This window comes from Megascapheus bottae, chromosome 17, assembly GCF_031878675.1.
Source record: "Megascapheus bottae isolate mThoBot1 chromosome 17, mThoBot2.hap1, whole genome shotgun sequence".
NCBI lineage: Eukaryota > Metazoa > Chordata > Mammalia > Rodentia > Geomyidae > Megascapheus > Megascapheus bottae.
This window is the reverse complement of record NC_143525.1, coordinates 355,163-371,702: the sequence shown is the minus strand read 5'-3', so window position 1 is coordinate 371,702 and position 16,540 is coordinate 355,163. Positions and strand designations below refer to the sequence as shown.

Below are 16,540 nucleotides of genomic sequence, written 5' to 3'. Positions count from 1 at the left end.
CATTCCTGTCTTGGCTCACTTTGTACTATGATCCTCAGCTCTCAGCCTCCTGAGTAGTTTAAGGTTATAGGTGTGAGTCACTGATGCCTGGCTGAGCCAAATGATTTTTATTTTTTACTTTTTTGTCGGTCATGGGGCTTGAACTCTAGGCCTGGGCATTGTCTTTCAGCTCTCTTCAGCTCAAGGCCACTACTGTACCCCTTGAGCCACAGCTCCACTTCTAGTTTTCTGGTGGTTAATTGGAGATAAGAGTGTCACAAACTTTAGTACCTCTGCTGGCTTTGAACCTCAATCCTCAAATCTCAACCTCCTAGTAGCTAGGATTACAGGCGTGAGCCACTGTGCCCAGTGCTACATGATTTTTAAAAACTCAGCAGTATAGGAAGATCATATTAAGTGAAGTAAGCCAGACTGAAAGGAACTTAGGCTCAATGGTTTCCCTCATTTGTCATAATCAGTAGAAACCTTGGGCTCTCCTAGCAGAGATCTGCAATAGAGCAAAATCTTGATACATAAGGCCATATAGTATGAAACTAATTGAAAGGACCTCCAGGATATTGAAACAGAAGCCATATAACGAATGATTGTTGTCCTTAATGTACTATGTTGTCTCTCATCTCCTTTGCTGTCCCTTGGTTATCTCATATTGTTATAGTATCTCACTTTGTTATCTGATATATTGAATTTATTTGTATTTGGTTATTTGAAATTTGATAGGGAAGGGGGGAAAACCAAGACAGGTGTGGAGGGTAGGGGGGAGGGTAATGGGTACCAAGACATGTGAAAGGGTATCAATGTATGTGAAATAATGCACCTTCTATCTGGCAAATATCATGTAACCCTTTTACTAATTACAATAAAAAAAAACACAAAACTCAGCAGTATAGGAAGATTATAGAGTAAAATAATCCCACCATTTCCACCCTAATCTTGGTCCTGATATATAACTTCTCTATGGCTCTTTAGAAACTAGTCTTTGTTTTGAGGACTGGGTTTTAACTAGAGCAGTATCTGGCAACTAGATTGCTGGTCTCAACAAATCAAAAAGTCACTGGCTGGCACAGTCCCAGGCATGAAATGAGGGCTGTGAAGCACTTGGTTCCGTGTTCTTGGAGCCATATACATTGTCCTGTGCCCTCTTGGGGAGAGGGAAATGAAGAGTCCAGTAGAGTGCCAGGCTGACCTTTGTATGCTCTGTAAATGTGGGCTGAGAAGAATTTTCTGGCATGAGGGCCTCCCAAGTGGGGACATGTGGGATGCACTGGCTATTGTGTGGAGAAGGGCTCATAGATTTTTGGCCCTAGCTCTATTATATTTCTGCTTTCTGAAACATACTGTATCTCCCAAGCTCCAGTCCTTATGGAAGAGGACAGAATTAATTTTTCTTTCCTTCCTTCCTTCCTTCCTTCCTTCCTTCCTTCCTTCCTTCCTTCTTTCTTTCCTTTCTTTGCCAGTCCTGGGGCTTGAACTCAGGGCCTGAGCCACAGTACCATTTCTGGCTTTCTATGTATGTGGTACTAAGGAATCGAGCCCAGATCTTTGTGCATGCTAGGCAAGCACTTTACCAAACTCCTGGCCCTGAAATTGGTCTCTTTTTGTTAGCACTTTGTGCTGTAGCCTCATACACAGAAATTGTCTTCTTAATTGGGCTGGAAATGTCAGTTTTTACTCTTTCTGTGAGTCTTCCAAATATAGATCAAAGTCTCTCATCCATGTGTCCTTTTTTTTTTTTCTTTTTGCCAGTAGTGGGGTTTGAACTCAGTTCTGAGCACTGTCCTTGGGCTTTCTTTCTTTTGTTTCTAATGCTAGAGTACTACCACTTGAGCCACAGCACCATGTCCAGCTTTTTCTGTGTATGTGGTACTGAGGAATGAAACCCAGGGCTTCATGCATGCTAGGCAAGCACTCACCACTCTAATCACCGATTAACCACTAGAAAATGGGAAGTGGGGCTGTAGCTCAAGAGTATGGTGGTAGCCTTGAGCTGAAGAGCTCAGGGACAGCTCCTACGCCCAGAGTTCAAGCCCCATGACCCACAAAAAAAAGTAAGAGGTCTGAGAATGTGTCTTAGTATAGAGTGCTTGCCTAGCATGCATGAAGCTCTGGTAGATTCCTTAGTATCACATAAACAGAAAAAGCCAGAAGTAGCACTGTGGCTCAAGTGATAGAGTATTAGCCTTATGCAAAAGAAGCTCAGGGACAGTGCCCAGGCCCTGAGTTCAAGCCTCAGGAATAGCAAAAAAATAAAAAAAGACCCTTGGCATGGGATAGGATGGCATCTACCTCTAATCCCAGCACTTTGAAGTCAGTGGCTGGCAAACTGCCAATTTGAAGCCAACCTGGCCTACATAGTAAAACCCTATGTCAGAATAAACAAAACCAACAACAGGAGAAAAAGAAAAAAAATGGCTGTAAGTGTAGCTCAGTGCATATAGCATGCTAAGCATGTTCCAGGGACTGGATTCTACCTAAGTATCACCAAGTGGGGGGAAACAACAACAAAAACTAGAAAATTACTACTCTGTGGAATTCCTAGAGGAGGGGATACATTTTTTTTTTGTCATAGTGGAACTTGAACTCTGGGCCTGGGTGCTGCCACTGAGCTCTTCAGCTCAAGACTAGTACTCCGCCATTTGAGCCACAGCACCTCTTCCAGGTTTCTGGAGGTTAATTGGAAAGAAGAGACTCATGGACTTTAGTGCCCAGATTAGCTTTGAACCTCAATCCTCAGATATCAGTCTCCCGAGTAGCTAGGATTATAGGTGTGAGCCATCATACCTGACTCTAGGTTAAAGATTCTCAGCATTGGCCACACACAAAAAATAACTGGGATTTTAAAATAATATTAACACTGATCAAGATGCACTGTATGCATAAACTGACAAGTTGAATTTAAACCCCTTTGTACACTACTTACAGATAACAACAACCAAAAAACCCCAACAATATTGATATCCTGGATTCATCCACAGAAACATTAACTAGCTTGGGGATGAGTGGAAGCTGAGATTGGCATTTTATGAATGTTTTTCTGACACCTGTGCATGTAGTCAAGCACTGCTCTGGCAGGTAACAACACTAGCACTCACTTCCTCTGGGAGCTGGTAAAAGAAGAGTATTAGTGTTCCCTGCAGGGAACTCATTCAGAAGCTGTGAGAGGGACCTAATATGTGGTTCATTCACACAGAGGAGCACACTGAGGTTAGCTTAAGCAAGTGGCTCTCCAGCCTGGCTACATTTCAGAATCAACTGGGAGGGCTAAAAACTTCTGAAGCCCAGATTATTCTATCAGTGTCTGGGGATAGGGATTCCAGTGCTGCTAAAGCTCAGGATTGCAGTGTCCCTGTCTAGTACAGAGCTGTGGCATGCACAGTCAGGTTTGCTTTCCTCATTTATTTATTTATTTATTGTTTTTTTTGTTTTTGTTTTTTTTTATATATTTTTATTGTAATTAATAAAAGGGTTACATGATATTTGCCAGATAGAAGGTGCATTAATTCACATACATTGATACCCTTTCACATGTCTTGGTACCCATTACTCTCCCCTCACCCTCCATCCCCCTCACCCCCGTCTTGGTTTCCCCCCCTTCCCTATCAAATTTCAAATAACCAAATACAAATAAATCCAATATATCAGATAACAAAGTGAGATACTGTAACAATATGAGATACCCAAGGGACAGCAAAGGAGATGAGAGATAACATAGTAGATTAAGGACAACAATCATTCGTTATATGGCTTTTGTTTCAATATCCTGGAGGTCCTTTCAATTAGCTTCATACTATATGGCTTATGTATCAAGATTTTGTTCTATTGTAAATCTCTGCTAGGAGAGCCCAAGGTTTCTACTGATTATGACAAATGAGGGAAACCATTGAGCCTAAGTTCCTTTGAGTCTGGCTTACTTCACTTAATAGGATTTTTTCTAAGTCTTTCCATTTCCTAATAAATGGGTCGATGTCGTTTTTTTCTGACAGCAGCATAGAATTCCATTGTGTACAAATACCACAACTTGTTGATCCACTCATCAACTGAGGGAGCTTTCCTCATTTAATGGCAAAATGATTTCCTCCTTCCTCTTCCTTGTTTTCTTCTTCTTCTTCCTCCCCTCTTCCTCCTCTTCCCCTTTCCTCCTTCTCCTCCTCCTCCTCCTCCTCCTCCTCCTCCTCCTCCTCCTCCTCTTCCTCCTCCTCCTCCTCTTCTCCTCCTTCTCCTCCTCCTCTTCTCCTCCTCCTCCTTCTCCTCCTCCTCCTCCTCCTCCTCTTTTTTCTTTTCCCTCTCTTTCTCCTTCCTCTTTGCTTTTCTCTTCTTCTCCTTCCTCTTTTTATTTCTATTTATTTATTTAGCCAGTTGTGGGGCTTGAACTCAGGGCCTGAGCATTATTCTTGGGCTTTTCTCAAGGCTAGAGCTCTACCACTTGAACCACAGCACCACTTCCAGCTTTTCCTATGTATGTGGTACTGAGGAATCCAACTGGGGTCTTTGTGCATGCTAGGCAAGCACTCTACCACTAGGCCAACTCCTGGCGCCCCTCTTTCTTCTTTCTTTCTTTCCCTTTCTTTCTTTCTTTCTTTCTTTCTTTCTTTCTTTCTTTCTTTCTTTCTTTCTTTCTTTCTTTTTTGTTGCTGTGTGACTTGACCTCTGGTTCTGGGCACTGTCCTGGAGCTCTTCAACTCAAGACCACTGCCCTACCCCCTTGGCCTGGGTGTTGTCCATGAGCTCTTAAGCTCAAGGCTACCACCCTATCCCTTGAGTCACAGTGCCACTTCTAGTGATTAACTGGAGATAAGAGTCTCATGGACTTTAGTGCTTGGGCTGGCTTTGAACCGAGATCCTCAAATCTCAGCTTCCTGAGTAGCTAGGATTACAAATGTGAGCCACTGCACCCAGCTTCCTTCCCCTCTCTTCTTTCTTCTCTATGCTACAGATTGGGAACCTTTATGTAGGCTCAGCAAACACTCTACCACCGTGTGACATCCTAGCCCTCAAAATGATTGTACTTTTCTTATTTTAAATCTTTATTATTATATGTAAGTAGTTGTACAAAGGGGTTTCAATGTAGCACACCTAAACTTTTTAGAATTCCGAGGTAACACAATGTAGAAGAAGATCTGACCAGGAGTCTGATGGAAAATCAGCTATTAGCTGCCAGCACATCACATCACTTTTCCCTCAGCCTCAGATGTCCCATGCACCTAATAAAGGTGACCTGGACTGAGTAAGCCTGGGATCCTGAGGTTGGCGGGGCACTGCTAATGTCTTCAATACCAGCTTTGATGGTACTTATGAACGACTGTGTACATTTGACTCCACTGGGACCTGCAGTCTCACATTTGTGTGATGGTTCAGTGCTCATGGGAGGGCCAAGCCTCACTGTAACATGATGAGACATCTGCCTGTATATATTTGAAATTGGGACTGCAAGTGAGACAGCTGGCTGGGTCATAGAGCAGACTATGTGAGCCCCTGAGCCTGGAAGCTCCTAGCTACAGTGTGAAGAGAAGCAGTAAATAGATTGCTCTCTGCCTGCTGGGCCTTCTCAACAGTCTCATCCTTCATCAAGGAGCTGCAGGAGCTCACATAGATCTTCCCTGTTTTTGACAGGCTTGGAGGTGGAAGAATCTTCTGTGTATTCGCGCATGATCCAGGCAGCGGCACAGCAGAGAGATACCTGCCTAACCATAACCCCAACAGTGTTAGGGGAGCGGCACCTGCCAGACCAGTTGGCCTCCGTGACTAGAATCTCCTCCTCTGACCTCTCCTTGGGACATGTGACCCGGGCCCTGTGCAGAGGCATTGTTCAGAACCTTCACTCCATGCTTCCCTTCCAGCTGCTTAAGGAGTGGGGTGTGAAGCGAGTATTGGGGAGCGGTAGTGCACTGTCCCGCAATGAGGTGCTGAAGGAGGAGGTGCAGCAGGCCTTCCCGCTGCCCATGTCCTTTGGGCAGGATGTGGATTCAGCAGTTGGGGCAGCTCTGGTAGTACTCCGGAGAAACTTCAATCAGGAGCCTTAGTCCCCACACTCTGGCTAAGGACAGCTCTGAGTTTTCCTAATTAACATTTCTAACATGAGCTCTGGTCATCCTTTCCCTAAGCATCTTTTAAGATCTTTTACTTGAGCTCAGAAAAACATCTTGAAACTTACCTTAGGAGAGGAGGAAACATCAGGCTTGTGGGCTATATAATGCCTCAAAGTTATTTTGAAACATGACAGGACAGTCAGATATGGCTTGTATTGATAATTTTCTATGGCCCATGAATGATGTTATAAGTATCCCAATAGCCCTTGGCAGAAAAAAGGTTCCCTGCCCTACTAGTCCATACTCTAATCAAGAAGCTGGGAGCTATCAACTAGTTCATAAACTAGTTATCTAGAGCTGATTGCAAATATAAATTGTGTGTGTGTGTGAGTGTGAGAGAGAGAGGCGGGGGAGAGGGAGAGAGAGGAGAGAGAGAACTCAGCTTCCTGGTCAGTAGCCTTATCTGCAATTCATCTAGAGATAGAAAATAAATCTGACACTGGGTGCTGGTGGCTCAGGAGGCTGAGATCTGAGGATCTTGGTTCAAAGCCAGCTTGGGCATGAAAGCATGTGAGACTCTTATCTCTAATGAAACACTAAAAAACTGGAAGTGATACTGTGACTCAACTGGTAGGGCACTAGCCTTGAGCTGAAGAGCTCAGGGACAACACCCAGGCCCAGAGTTCAAGTCCCCCAGTCAACCAAAAACAAAAAACAAGAAGAACAACAACCCCCCCCCAAAAAAAAAAACCAACAACAAAAAAACTGAAAATAAATCTGATATCAAAAAGTCTGGAGGCTTCAATTAAGCAAAGAAGACTTGCTTTTTTTTATATGGCTTTTGAAGTAGTTGTAGACACACAAACACAAACTCATTGGAAAAGTCCTTTTCTATTAGATGTTACCGAGTGGCTAAGACCCCTTTCCCACTAAGCTACAGTGGGTTAGCCGGGAAATGGCTGACCCAAACACAATGAATGAGACTGGCTCAGAGGAAGAGGGAGAGGCCTGTGCCAGTCTCCTTGCCATGTACACTCACCCTAGCAAAGCACATGTCTTTGAGGCTGCCCTAAGTCCCTCCGACAACTGTCTTAAAAACACATCCCATGGCCAGGAGTTTGACCTAATGGTAGAGTGCTTGCCTAGCATGCATGAAGCCCTGGATTCAATTCCTCAGTATCACATACACAGAAAAAGTCAGAAGTGGTGCTGTGGCTCAAGTGGTAGAGCCTTGAGAAAGCTCTAGATCAGTGCCCAGTCCCTGAGTTCAAGCCCCAGGACTGGCAAAAATAAAAACAAAATCACATTTCAGGAAAGAATGGACAGATGGCCTGACCAACAAGGGGGACTGAAGCTGTGGACAGCACCATTCTGGATATTATTCCAAAGAAGTCGAGAAGGTACCAGAAGGATCCTTTTCCAAAAGTTTATGTAGTGTTTTTGCTCCTGACATTACAAAGTGGCCAGTTTTAGCAGAGAGAGCCCTCCCCCCCCCAAGCCTTGTACTATGAGGCCTCACTTGCATGGAGAATAAATTGCTCTGCCTTCTGGGCATGTGGGTAATTCTCATGTGGCTAATTCATTTCAATAGCTTTCTGTTACCTTACTGGCAGAAGCAGTGAGTAGTTCATAACTTCAGGCTGGAGAAAAGGAGGCCCTGAGAGTTACACTCAGTTTACTATCCCCCCAAAAGGGAACAATACATGTACAAGAGAGCCTTAGTTGACAAGCTTGAATTTGGCAAGGATTGGCCCTAGGGTAGAGCAGACACATGGTCTGCAAAGGGGAGAGGTCCTATGTCATGTTGCATAGGCTGGGCTGTTAGGACTTCTGCCCAGAGCAGCACCTCGTACACATGGCAGGCTGCCTCCCTGAGGTCAGAGGGCTAGGCTCCTCAGACAGACAAGACTTTTTCTCTCCTGAAGATTTCCTTGGGGTCATTGTGATGAAAGAGATCACCACTTGTGAGCACAGGCTCTTCTATAGAATAGCCTATGAGGGTCCACACCAGCATACTAGCCTGTCATCCAGGCTCTGTCCCTGGGCTGTAGCATGTACCCTTCCCAGAGCAGAGAGGTGTGTGTTTTATTAAAGGGGTTAAGATCTGGAAAAAAATGGGCTTTATTCAGTATTTGACATGCAACCAGGATCACTAGGCAAGTTTATCTAAAGACTTCCAACAATCATAACTGGTTAAATTTTTTTTTTTGCCAGTCCTGGGCTTGAGCTCAGGGCCTGAGCACTGTCCTTGGACTTTCTCAAGGCTAGAGCTCTACCACTTGAGCCTCAGCACCACTTCCGGCTTTTTTCTATGTATGTGGTACCAAGGAATCGAACCCGGGTCTTCATGCATGCTAGGCAAGCACTTTAACCACTAGGCCAAACTCCCGGCCCTGGTTAAATGTTTTATAGAGGCAACTTGATTGCTTCCCAAAGTCATGGGTGTTAGGTGCTTCATAGCTGGGCCTACCTGAGCCTGGGGTCCTTGCGAGATGGGGAATAAATGTTATGATAGCCCCTTTTTGAAAGCACTGCAAGACTGACATTTCAAACTGCAGAAGGACTTCAGGATGCTCTGGGCCCTACAGGGATGTCAACATGGGCAGCATGTTTCTGCCAAGCCAGGAATACTCAGAAAACACTGCTACAGTCACCCAAATGCACAGAAGGAATAGATTCATTCTTCACAAGTAACCAACTGAACTGTGGAGATTATCAGTCTGGTGCCTGCATGTTTGTAAACACATACTATAGTGGGAGCTAATCTATAAACTGTTCTTATTTGAACTCATTTGATCCTTACTCATTTGATCTCCATTTCACAGTTGGGGAAACTGACACATAAAACGTTACCTAAGAGTGCAATGTTAAAAGTCAACCCCTAGAGCTACTTTCTGGCATTCTAGGTAGAGGTGCTGGACTAAGTCTATTAGTATTGACATGCCTAGGGTGGGGTACATTGTCTGGAGTAACTGAGTCACAGAGCAAATAAATGGTCATAGGAGCTGAGGTTACAAGTGTTGGCCAAACTGTGAGAGTCTTGGCCACTAGGCTGAAGGGTATGCATGGCTCCTGGAGTCAGTGGAATGTGACTGGTGCTATGGGATACAGAAGTCCAATAGAGGATGCTATAAAATGGCCTGGAGAGAGAAGTGCAACCTGGCCTGCCCCAGCCTATCCAGCTTGCTCCCTTTCCTTGCCACATAACTACCTTTGACCTTAGACTGTATTCACATAGTGTTGATGTGGCCTTCATGACCTCTGTTTTTGTTTTCAAGTGTTTTGGTTTTCAAGTGGACTGAAAGTTCCTTAAGGACAAGGTCCCTTGTTAGCTGTTCTCTTTTCCATTTCCCTACCATGTAGGCTGCTGCTTATGTTTGAACAGAAAGCATAATTATCTACCTGATCACCAGCCCTGCTCAAAGGCCATCTGCCTGCCACAGGAGTCTGTTTGGTGGCATATACAACATTGAATTTCAGCTGCAGCTAAAATCTTGCACCTTGACCAGCCCTTACTTTTGGCACTTGACACTTGGTCAGATGCATGTGCCCCACTGCCCAGTGTCAGTGGGCCTATGCAGCTGCCCTCCTTTCATTCATTGTGGGTGTCCTGAGGACTGACTCCCCCCACTTATTCACCCTATTGCATCATTGCTGGAGGTCAAGGCTAACCTGACCTCTTGTCTCAGACAAGAGTAGATGGCCAGGCCAAGTCTGAGATAGCAAGATATTCTCATTATAAAGATACTTGCTTGTCTGACTCATGAGACATTAAGCAAATATTGGTTTTTGTTTTTCATTAAAAAACAATTAGTCACAACCTCCAGCTAATAGCCGGATACAGTTCAGAAATCAGCAGATGTGGTTCTAAGGACAATAATCCTTCCTGCCTGCCTGGGTCTTTACCAGATCCCAGAGTGCTTTCACCCCCAGTATCCTTATTAATCCCCAGAAAAGCCCTACAAAGCAGGCAGGGCAGGTGCTGTTGCCTGCTTTATGGATAAAGGAAGCCTCAGAGGTGTGGCTGCCAGGCAGGTTCACATAGCTGGCATTTGGCACAGCTGGGCATCTTAAATCCTTATCCATTTACTGCCCACTCCACCCTCCTCCCACCTCCATCTCTTCCCAGTGTCTTGGAGTGACTTAGTCTTTCACGCTGACATGGGTGCTAGGAATAGGTGAAATGAAAATGGGAAATAATTATCCTCTAGGTTTACTGATTGACACCTGGATTTGGGAGCCCTTGAAGCCACTTAAAAGCTGGGAAACAAAAGTCAAGAAGTCTCAATACAAAATTTAGCAAGCCAAGATGGGAAGTGTAGAGTGGTTACTGTCCTAGAGCAGATGATAGCACATGTACAGATGATAGCTCTAACTATTCTCTCAGGCTGGGACTGACAGTGCTCATGCCTGCTGGGCTCCCCTGAGATGTCACACTGTTTATCCCTAATGTTAGTAAGCAGGCTATTATGGACATCGAAATTTGATAAAGTGACATATTGAAAGCCCTCTGTACATCTACTTAAGGTCAAGAACTCAGATTAATTGAATTGCACTCTGGTCATAGCACTTAAAAGAGAAAGCTGTGGTCTTTGGTGACCTTTTTGGCTTTAGCATTTGCCATATCTATTTTGGCCCAAAACTTGTGGAGATTTTCTATGCTGCCTCTTAGCCCCATTGGCCAGGAGCTTAGAAAAATACCCACCCAGGGGCCAGGAGTTTGGCCTAGTGGTTAAAGTGCTTGCCTAGCATGCACGAAGACCCAGGTTCGATTCTTTGGTACCACATACATAGAAAAAAGCCAGAAGTGGTGCTGAGGCTCAAGTGGTAGTGCTCTAGCCTTAAGAAAGTCCAAGGACAGTGCTCAGGCCCTGAGCTTAAGCCCAGGACTGGCAAAAAAAAAAAGAAAAAGAAAAATACCCACCCAGAGGTGAGCATTTAAACATAATTGACAGGCTGGGTACAGTGGTCAATCAGAAGTCGAGATTGGGAGATTCTATCTTAACCAACAACAAGTTGAATGTGGACCATGTCTATGATCCTAGCTATGTGTGAGGCACAGGTACAAGAATGGCAGCTTGAGGCTGGCTGAAAAAAAAAGCAAGGCTTTATCTGAAAAATAATAAAAAGCAAAAAGGGCAAGGTTCATACTTATAGTACCAGCTGCTCAGGAAACTGAGATAGGAAGATTGAGGTCTGATGTCAGCACAGGCAGACTCATGTCCAATTGATCAGCAAAAAGCTGAAAATGGAGGTACGGTCCAAGAGGGAGGGAAAGAGAGAGAGAGAGAGAGAGAGAGAGAGAGAGAGAGAGAGAGAGAGAGAGAGAGAGAGAGAGAGAGAGAGAGAGAGAGAGAGACAGACAGGGAGACAGGGAGACAGGGAGACAGGGAGACAGGGAGACAGGGGAAGCCCAGCTAGGCAATCAAGGAGGGATGGACCACCCTCCCTCCTAGAATTCCTGTATCTCTTACTACAGTTTTGAGTGGCCCTGTGTGCATCCCTTTAGACATCACATCACCATGGTGTTTGGCAGTCATGCATGCAAGCCCCTGGCTGTCACACAGCCCATTGCTTCTAGAAGACCTGTGTGTAAACAGATGCCCAGTCAGAGAGCTGAAGATTAATGGAGAGCTTGTGCAGGTGCATGGAGCCTCTGAGTAGGTCTGAGGACTGATATGGCCCACAGGCTGTCCAGGGATCCTGAGGGCCACATAACCTTCTTCTAAAAATATATTAACAGCTGTACAATGTACCCCAGAGAGTACCCTTTCTTGGGACCCCTCCTATCTAGCTCTGTTTTATATTTTTCCTCAATAAATCTTTGCTACTTTACTTTTCTATGTGTTCATGAGCTCATATTTTGAGACCATAGAGTCAATGGATCTGATTCAGGTTTTGTAGGATTTCAGTATCAGTAGAGATCCAAGCCATGAGTGAAAACACTGAGTAAGAGCACCAGGCCTTGAGGTTAGCCCCAGTACTATTATATACAAACACATACAAATACAAAGCAAACGGGGCTAGAGACATGGCCCAACTGATAGAGCATCGGCCCAACAAACGGAAAACCTTGAATTAAAATCTCAATACTGCCAAAAGGAGAAAAAAAAAGATTGACTTCTTAAAGTTGTGATGTGTACATTGTAGCAGATCCAGGAATACCATGTCCATATTATGACCCTCCCCCCAAATCCAGAAAACTGCCCAGAGGCTTGTCCCTGTATTGTGTTGTGAGTTGTAGTAGAGTCACTCAGCAGCACAGGTGCTGTTTATATAAAGCCACACCAATAGATAGTTTCTGCTTACAGCATAAAGCAAAGCATAGTGGAGTATAAATGCCATAATAGCTTCTCTTGTCCTAGAGAGTCATTTAGGATCTGCAAAGTAAGGTCATAAAAATTCGAGAAGTAAAATCTCAATTCAAGCATCAGGAAGCGCCCAAGGACACCAGTACAGTTATTCCTATCTTCAGAAAGGTCACATAGCATGCCAAACATTCCTGTAAAATGGGATAAAATAGTAGTCATGAAAATGTTGTGAGTCCAGTGGTATGGGGTGTATAAAGTGCTAATCTCAACCTGGCACATTCCATATGCTCAGTAAATATTCACAGACTATTGTTGGGTTTACAGGTGCCACTTGCCTGAGGAAGTAGGAAGTAAAGCTGAGCTAGCTGTAGGAGTTTGGAGGTGGGGACTTTCTGCTCTGCCCAGGACAAGGGAGGACATTTGGAGAAGGTGGACTTGAATGGTAGAATGCTAGTATTTCCAGGTCCCACTTGGCACCTGAAGTTGAGCTAAACTCAACTGATGGGACAGATGGTGAAGCAGATTGGGCAGAAACATGGCAGTGGAAGAGTATGGAAGCACTTATGGTAAGAATGTACTGGAAAAGGGCTTCTTCAGCAATGGAGGACCACTGAGGGGCAAGGGTGTATGACCAGATGATGCTCTAGGAGTGCTGGTCGAGAGATGGAGGTGGAGAAGTCTGTACCAGGGACAGGAAGCATACCCAATCATTAGGAGAGAAGGGCTGTTAGGTCAAAGGGATGGAGATGGGCTGATAGCCCCGATAAGATAGAGAAGAGGAGGTTGGAGATGTCAGAGAACATGGAATTTGGTGGCCAAAGGAAAGTTCGTTCCTCCACTAGCTTGGTGCAAAGTTGATTCCTTCTCCAATCCTCAGAGATTGCTCAAGGGGAGCTGAATGTGGATGAAAGAGGAATGGAACTGAAATGCAGAAGCAAGGGCTTTGCTGTTTTCACCTGGAGAGTCTGAAAATCAGGGAGGAAGCTCAAATAAAAGGTTGGATTGGACACCAGAGAGGAGTCCCTGGGTTAGAAATGTCAGAAGGGTCCTGGGGAGGAGGGTTTTCTGGCGGGTAAGTGTAGTAGAAGGAGCTAAGAGAGAGGATTGTGTACCTGGGTACGCAAATGAAAAAGACAAGGGGGAATTGTTACTGGGGAAAAATCTAAGTCAGGCCTCTACACCAAGTTGTTCTTTGTTAACTTAAAAAGCATTAACCTTGCAGGGCATGCAGCTGAGCAGTGCATTACCAGCTTCCCACTAGTTGAATAAGCTTTTGCTGAAAACAACAAATGAACAACAGAACTGGACCCAGGTGGCTCATGCCTATAATTCTAGCTACTCAAGAGGCTGAGATCCTGAGAATTCAGATTAGAGGTTCTTACATCTAATTAACAAGAATAAAGCTAGAAGTAGAGCTGTGGCTTAAGTAATAGATGCCCACCACGAGAGAAAAAGCTAAGGGAGGGCCGGGAGGTTGGCCTTGTGGTAGAGTGCTTGCCTAACACGCACGCAGACCCGGGTTCGATTCCTTGGTACCACATACATAGAAAAAAGCTGGAGGTGGTGCTGAGGCTCAAGTGGTAGAGCTCTAACCTCGAGAAAGTCCAAGGACAGTGCTCAGGCCCTGAGCTCAAGCCCAGGACTGGCAAAGAAAAGAAAAAGCTAAGGGAAAGAGTCCAGGCCCTGAGTTCATACCTCAGTACTGGGACAACAAGAACAAAATTCCTTATTTGAACCCAGTAGATGTCTGATACATCACTTGATAGCTGATAAATGACTAAAATGGCTTAAAAGACCCATATATTGTATTTGTCCCCTTTTCTGTCTTCACTCAAACTATATACTACTAAGCTCTTTCTATAGACATGTTGATCATTTGAAACATGTTTTGCTCAATACTGCATCACATGATTAACTTGGTATATGAGCTGTTAGTATACCCCACCATTGTGCTTTCTTGCCAGCCAAGCACTGAAATCCTTTTTTTCTGCCATTCCTGGGGCTTGAACTCAGGGCTCAGGCACTGTCCCTGAGCTTACTTCAAGTGCTTTTATACCTTAAGCCACAGCACCACTTCTGGCTTTTTCTGTGTATGTGGTTCTGAGGAATTGATCCCAGGCAAATATACCGTAACTAGGTCTCAGTCCTGGATCCTGAACATTCTTTAACCTTATCATAAGGCCAGGACACTTATGCAAGCTTGGATGGTACCTGCAGTAACTCAGTACCTCCTAAATGGAGTTGACTGCCCATGAACTCAGGGACAGGGCCAGGATGCACAAACATAGAAGGAAATTAATTTTTGAAACTGTGCTCCTGACTGAATTACCAAACCTCAGTCCACCCTAAAAAAATCAATAAAAGCTTTTGGTGGTCCTCCTCCTCCTACTTCTCCTCCTCCTCCTCCTCCTCCTCTTCCTCTTCCTCCTCCTCCTTTTTTCCGGTGAGCAGCAGCTTGATTCCTCTCCTGCTTACTGCTGTATCTTTTCAGCTTGAGATGCAGTTGGCGCAGGCTGAAAAACAACAAAGGAGTCTATCTTGTCTTATTTCTAATATGTGACTTAATCTCATTTCTACTGTTCCCATGCCAAAAGATCCTGCCATCTGGTGTCACAAAGTCTTTTATATATTATAGATTCCATTTCTGAGCATACAGGATGACCAAAAAAATCAAAAGGCAGGGGCAGGGATAAATATGTACACACCTGTGTTCACAGCAGCATTAGTCACCACAGCTAACAGGCAGGTACAGCCCAGGTGTCATCAACCAATGAATGGATAAACTGACTCTGGTATACCATGTACCATGGTATGTTATCCAACCTTAAAAGGGAGGAGGCTTGACACATGCTACAACATGGATGAACCTTGAGGACATCATGCTAAGTGAAGAAAGCCAATTTCAAAAGACACATACTATGTGATTCTGCACACAGGAGGTACTTAGATTGTTAAATTCATAAAGACAGTAGAATTGGGGGGGGTGCCAGAAGTGGGGGGAATGGAGAGTGGGGAACTGTAGTTTAATGGCAACATAGTTTCAGTTTGAGAAGATGAAAAGGTTCTGGAGATGGATGATGGTGAATGTAAAAATTAATGCTACTGAACTGTGTGCTTAAAAATGGTTAAGAGGCTTGGCACTGTTGGCTCATACCTGTAATCCTGGCTACATCGGAGTCTGAGAACTGGGGATCACAGTTTGAAGCCAGCCTAGGCGGGAAAGTGGGTGATACTCTTATCTCCAATAAACTACTCAAAAACAACAACAACAACAAAAAAAGCTAGAAGTGGTGCTGTGGCTCAAGTAGTAGAGCACTAGCCTTGAACACAAAGAGGCTCAGAGACAGTGAGTGCCCAGGCCCTGGATTCAAGCCCCAGGATTGGCCAAAAAAAGGTTAAGATGGTAAATTTTAGGATATATATATATATAAACAATAAATAAACAATAATTAATTTTATGCCAGTACTGGGGCTTGAACTCAGGGCCAGGGCCTACAAGCTCTTCCTTAGCTTTTTTTTTTTTTTCTCAAAGGCTGGAGCTCTGCCACTTAAGCCACAGCTCCACGTCTGGCTTTTTGATGGTTAATTGCAGATAAGTGTCTCAAGGAGTTTTCTGGATTGGATTTGAACTTGTCTTCAGATCTCAGCCTCTTGAGTAACCAGGATTATAGGTATTTGAAAATATCAGTTGAAGCTAAATGGCACATGTAATAGAAACAAGGGTGTAAGCAAGGAGTGTAGCTGGGCATGGTGTTCTAAGCCTGGCTTTCACACCTAGACCTGCAATGTGGCCTGGCACTTGTCTACTTGCTTGGAGTCACAGATTTCTCACCTGTAAAATGGGTGTGACAGTTTCTGTCTGCCCACTGCCAAGGGTTGTTATAGAGCCCAAGAGAGTGGATTTAGGAAAGCTCATTGTAAACTGTTCTGGGAGTGGTTGAATTCATTTTTTTTCTTTGTGATTATAGGGATTTAACCCAGGACCTCAAGCTTGCTAGGCAAGTATACTCACTTGAGCTATGCATTCAACCATTTTGTTTTTATTTTATTTTTATTTTATTCTTGTGGATCATGGGGCAGGACCTGGCTGCTGTCTCTGAGCTCTTCAGCTCAAGGCTACCACCCTGCCCTTATTTTATTTTTGACACAGGATCTCACTAATGTGTGTGTGTGTGTGTGTGTGTGTGTGTGTGTGTGTGTGTGTGT

General features: G+C 44.4%; 1 protein-coding gene across 1 annotated transcript in view; it reads left to right on the top strand.

Moving 5' to 3' along the window:
* The window catches only part of Shpk (sedoheptulokinase), a 28,934-nt gene extending 21,687 nt beyond the window's left edge, over window positions 1–7,247 (top strand). The window contains exon 7 of the mRNA XM_090349321.1: window positions 5,608–7,247. Within this exon, the coding sequence (XP_090205447.1) occupies window positions 5,608–6,017 (410 nt within the window). The 3' untranslated portion in view covers window positions 6,018–7,247. The remainder of the gene's footprint in view (window positions 1–5,607) is intronic.
* Window positions 7,248–16,540: the final 9,293 nt, after the last annotated feature.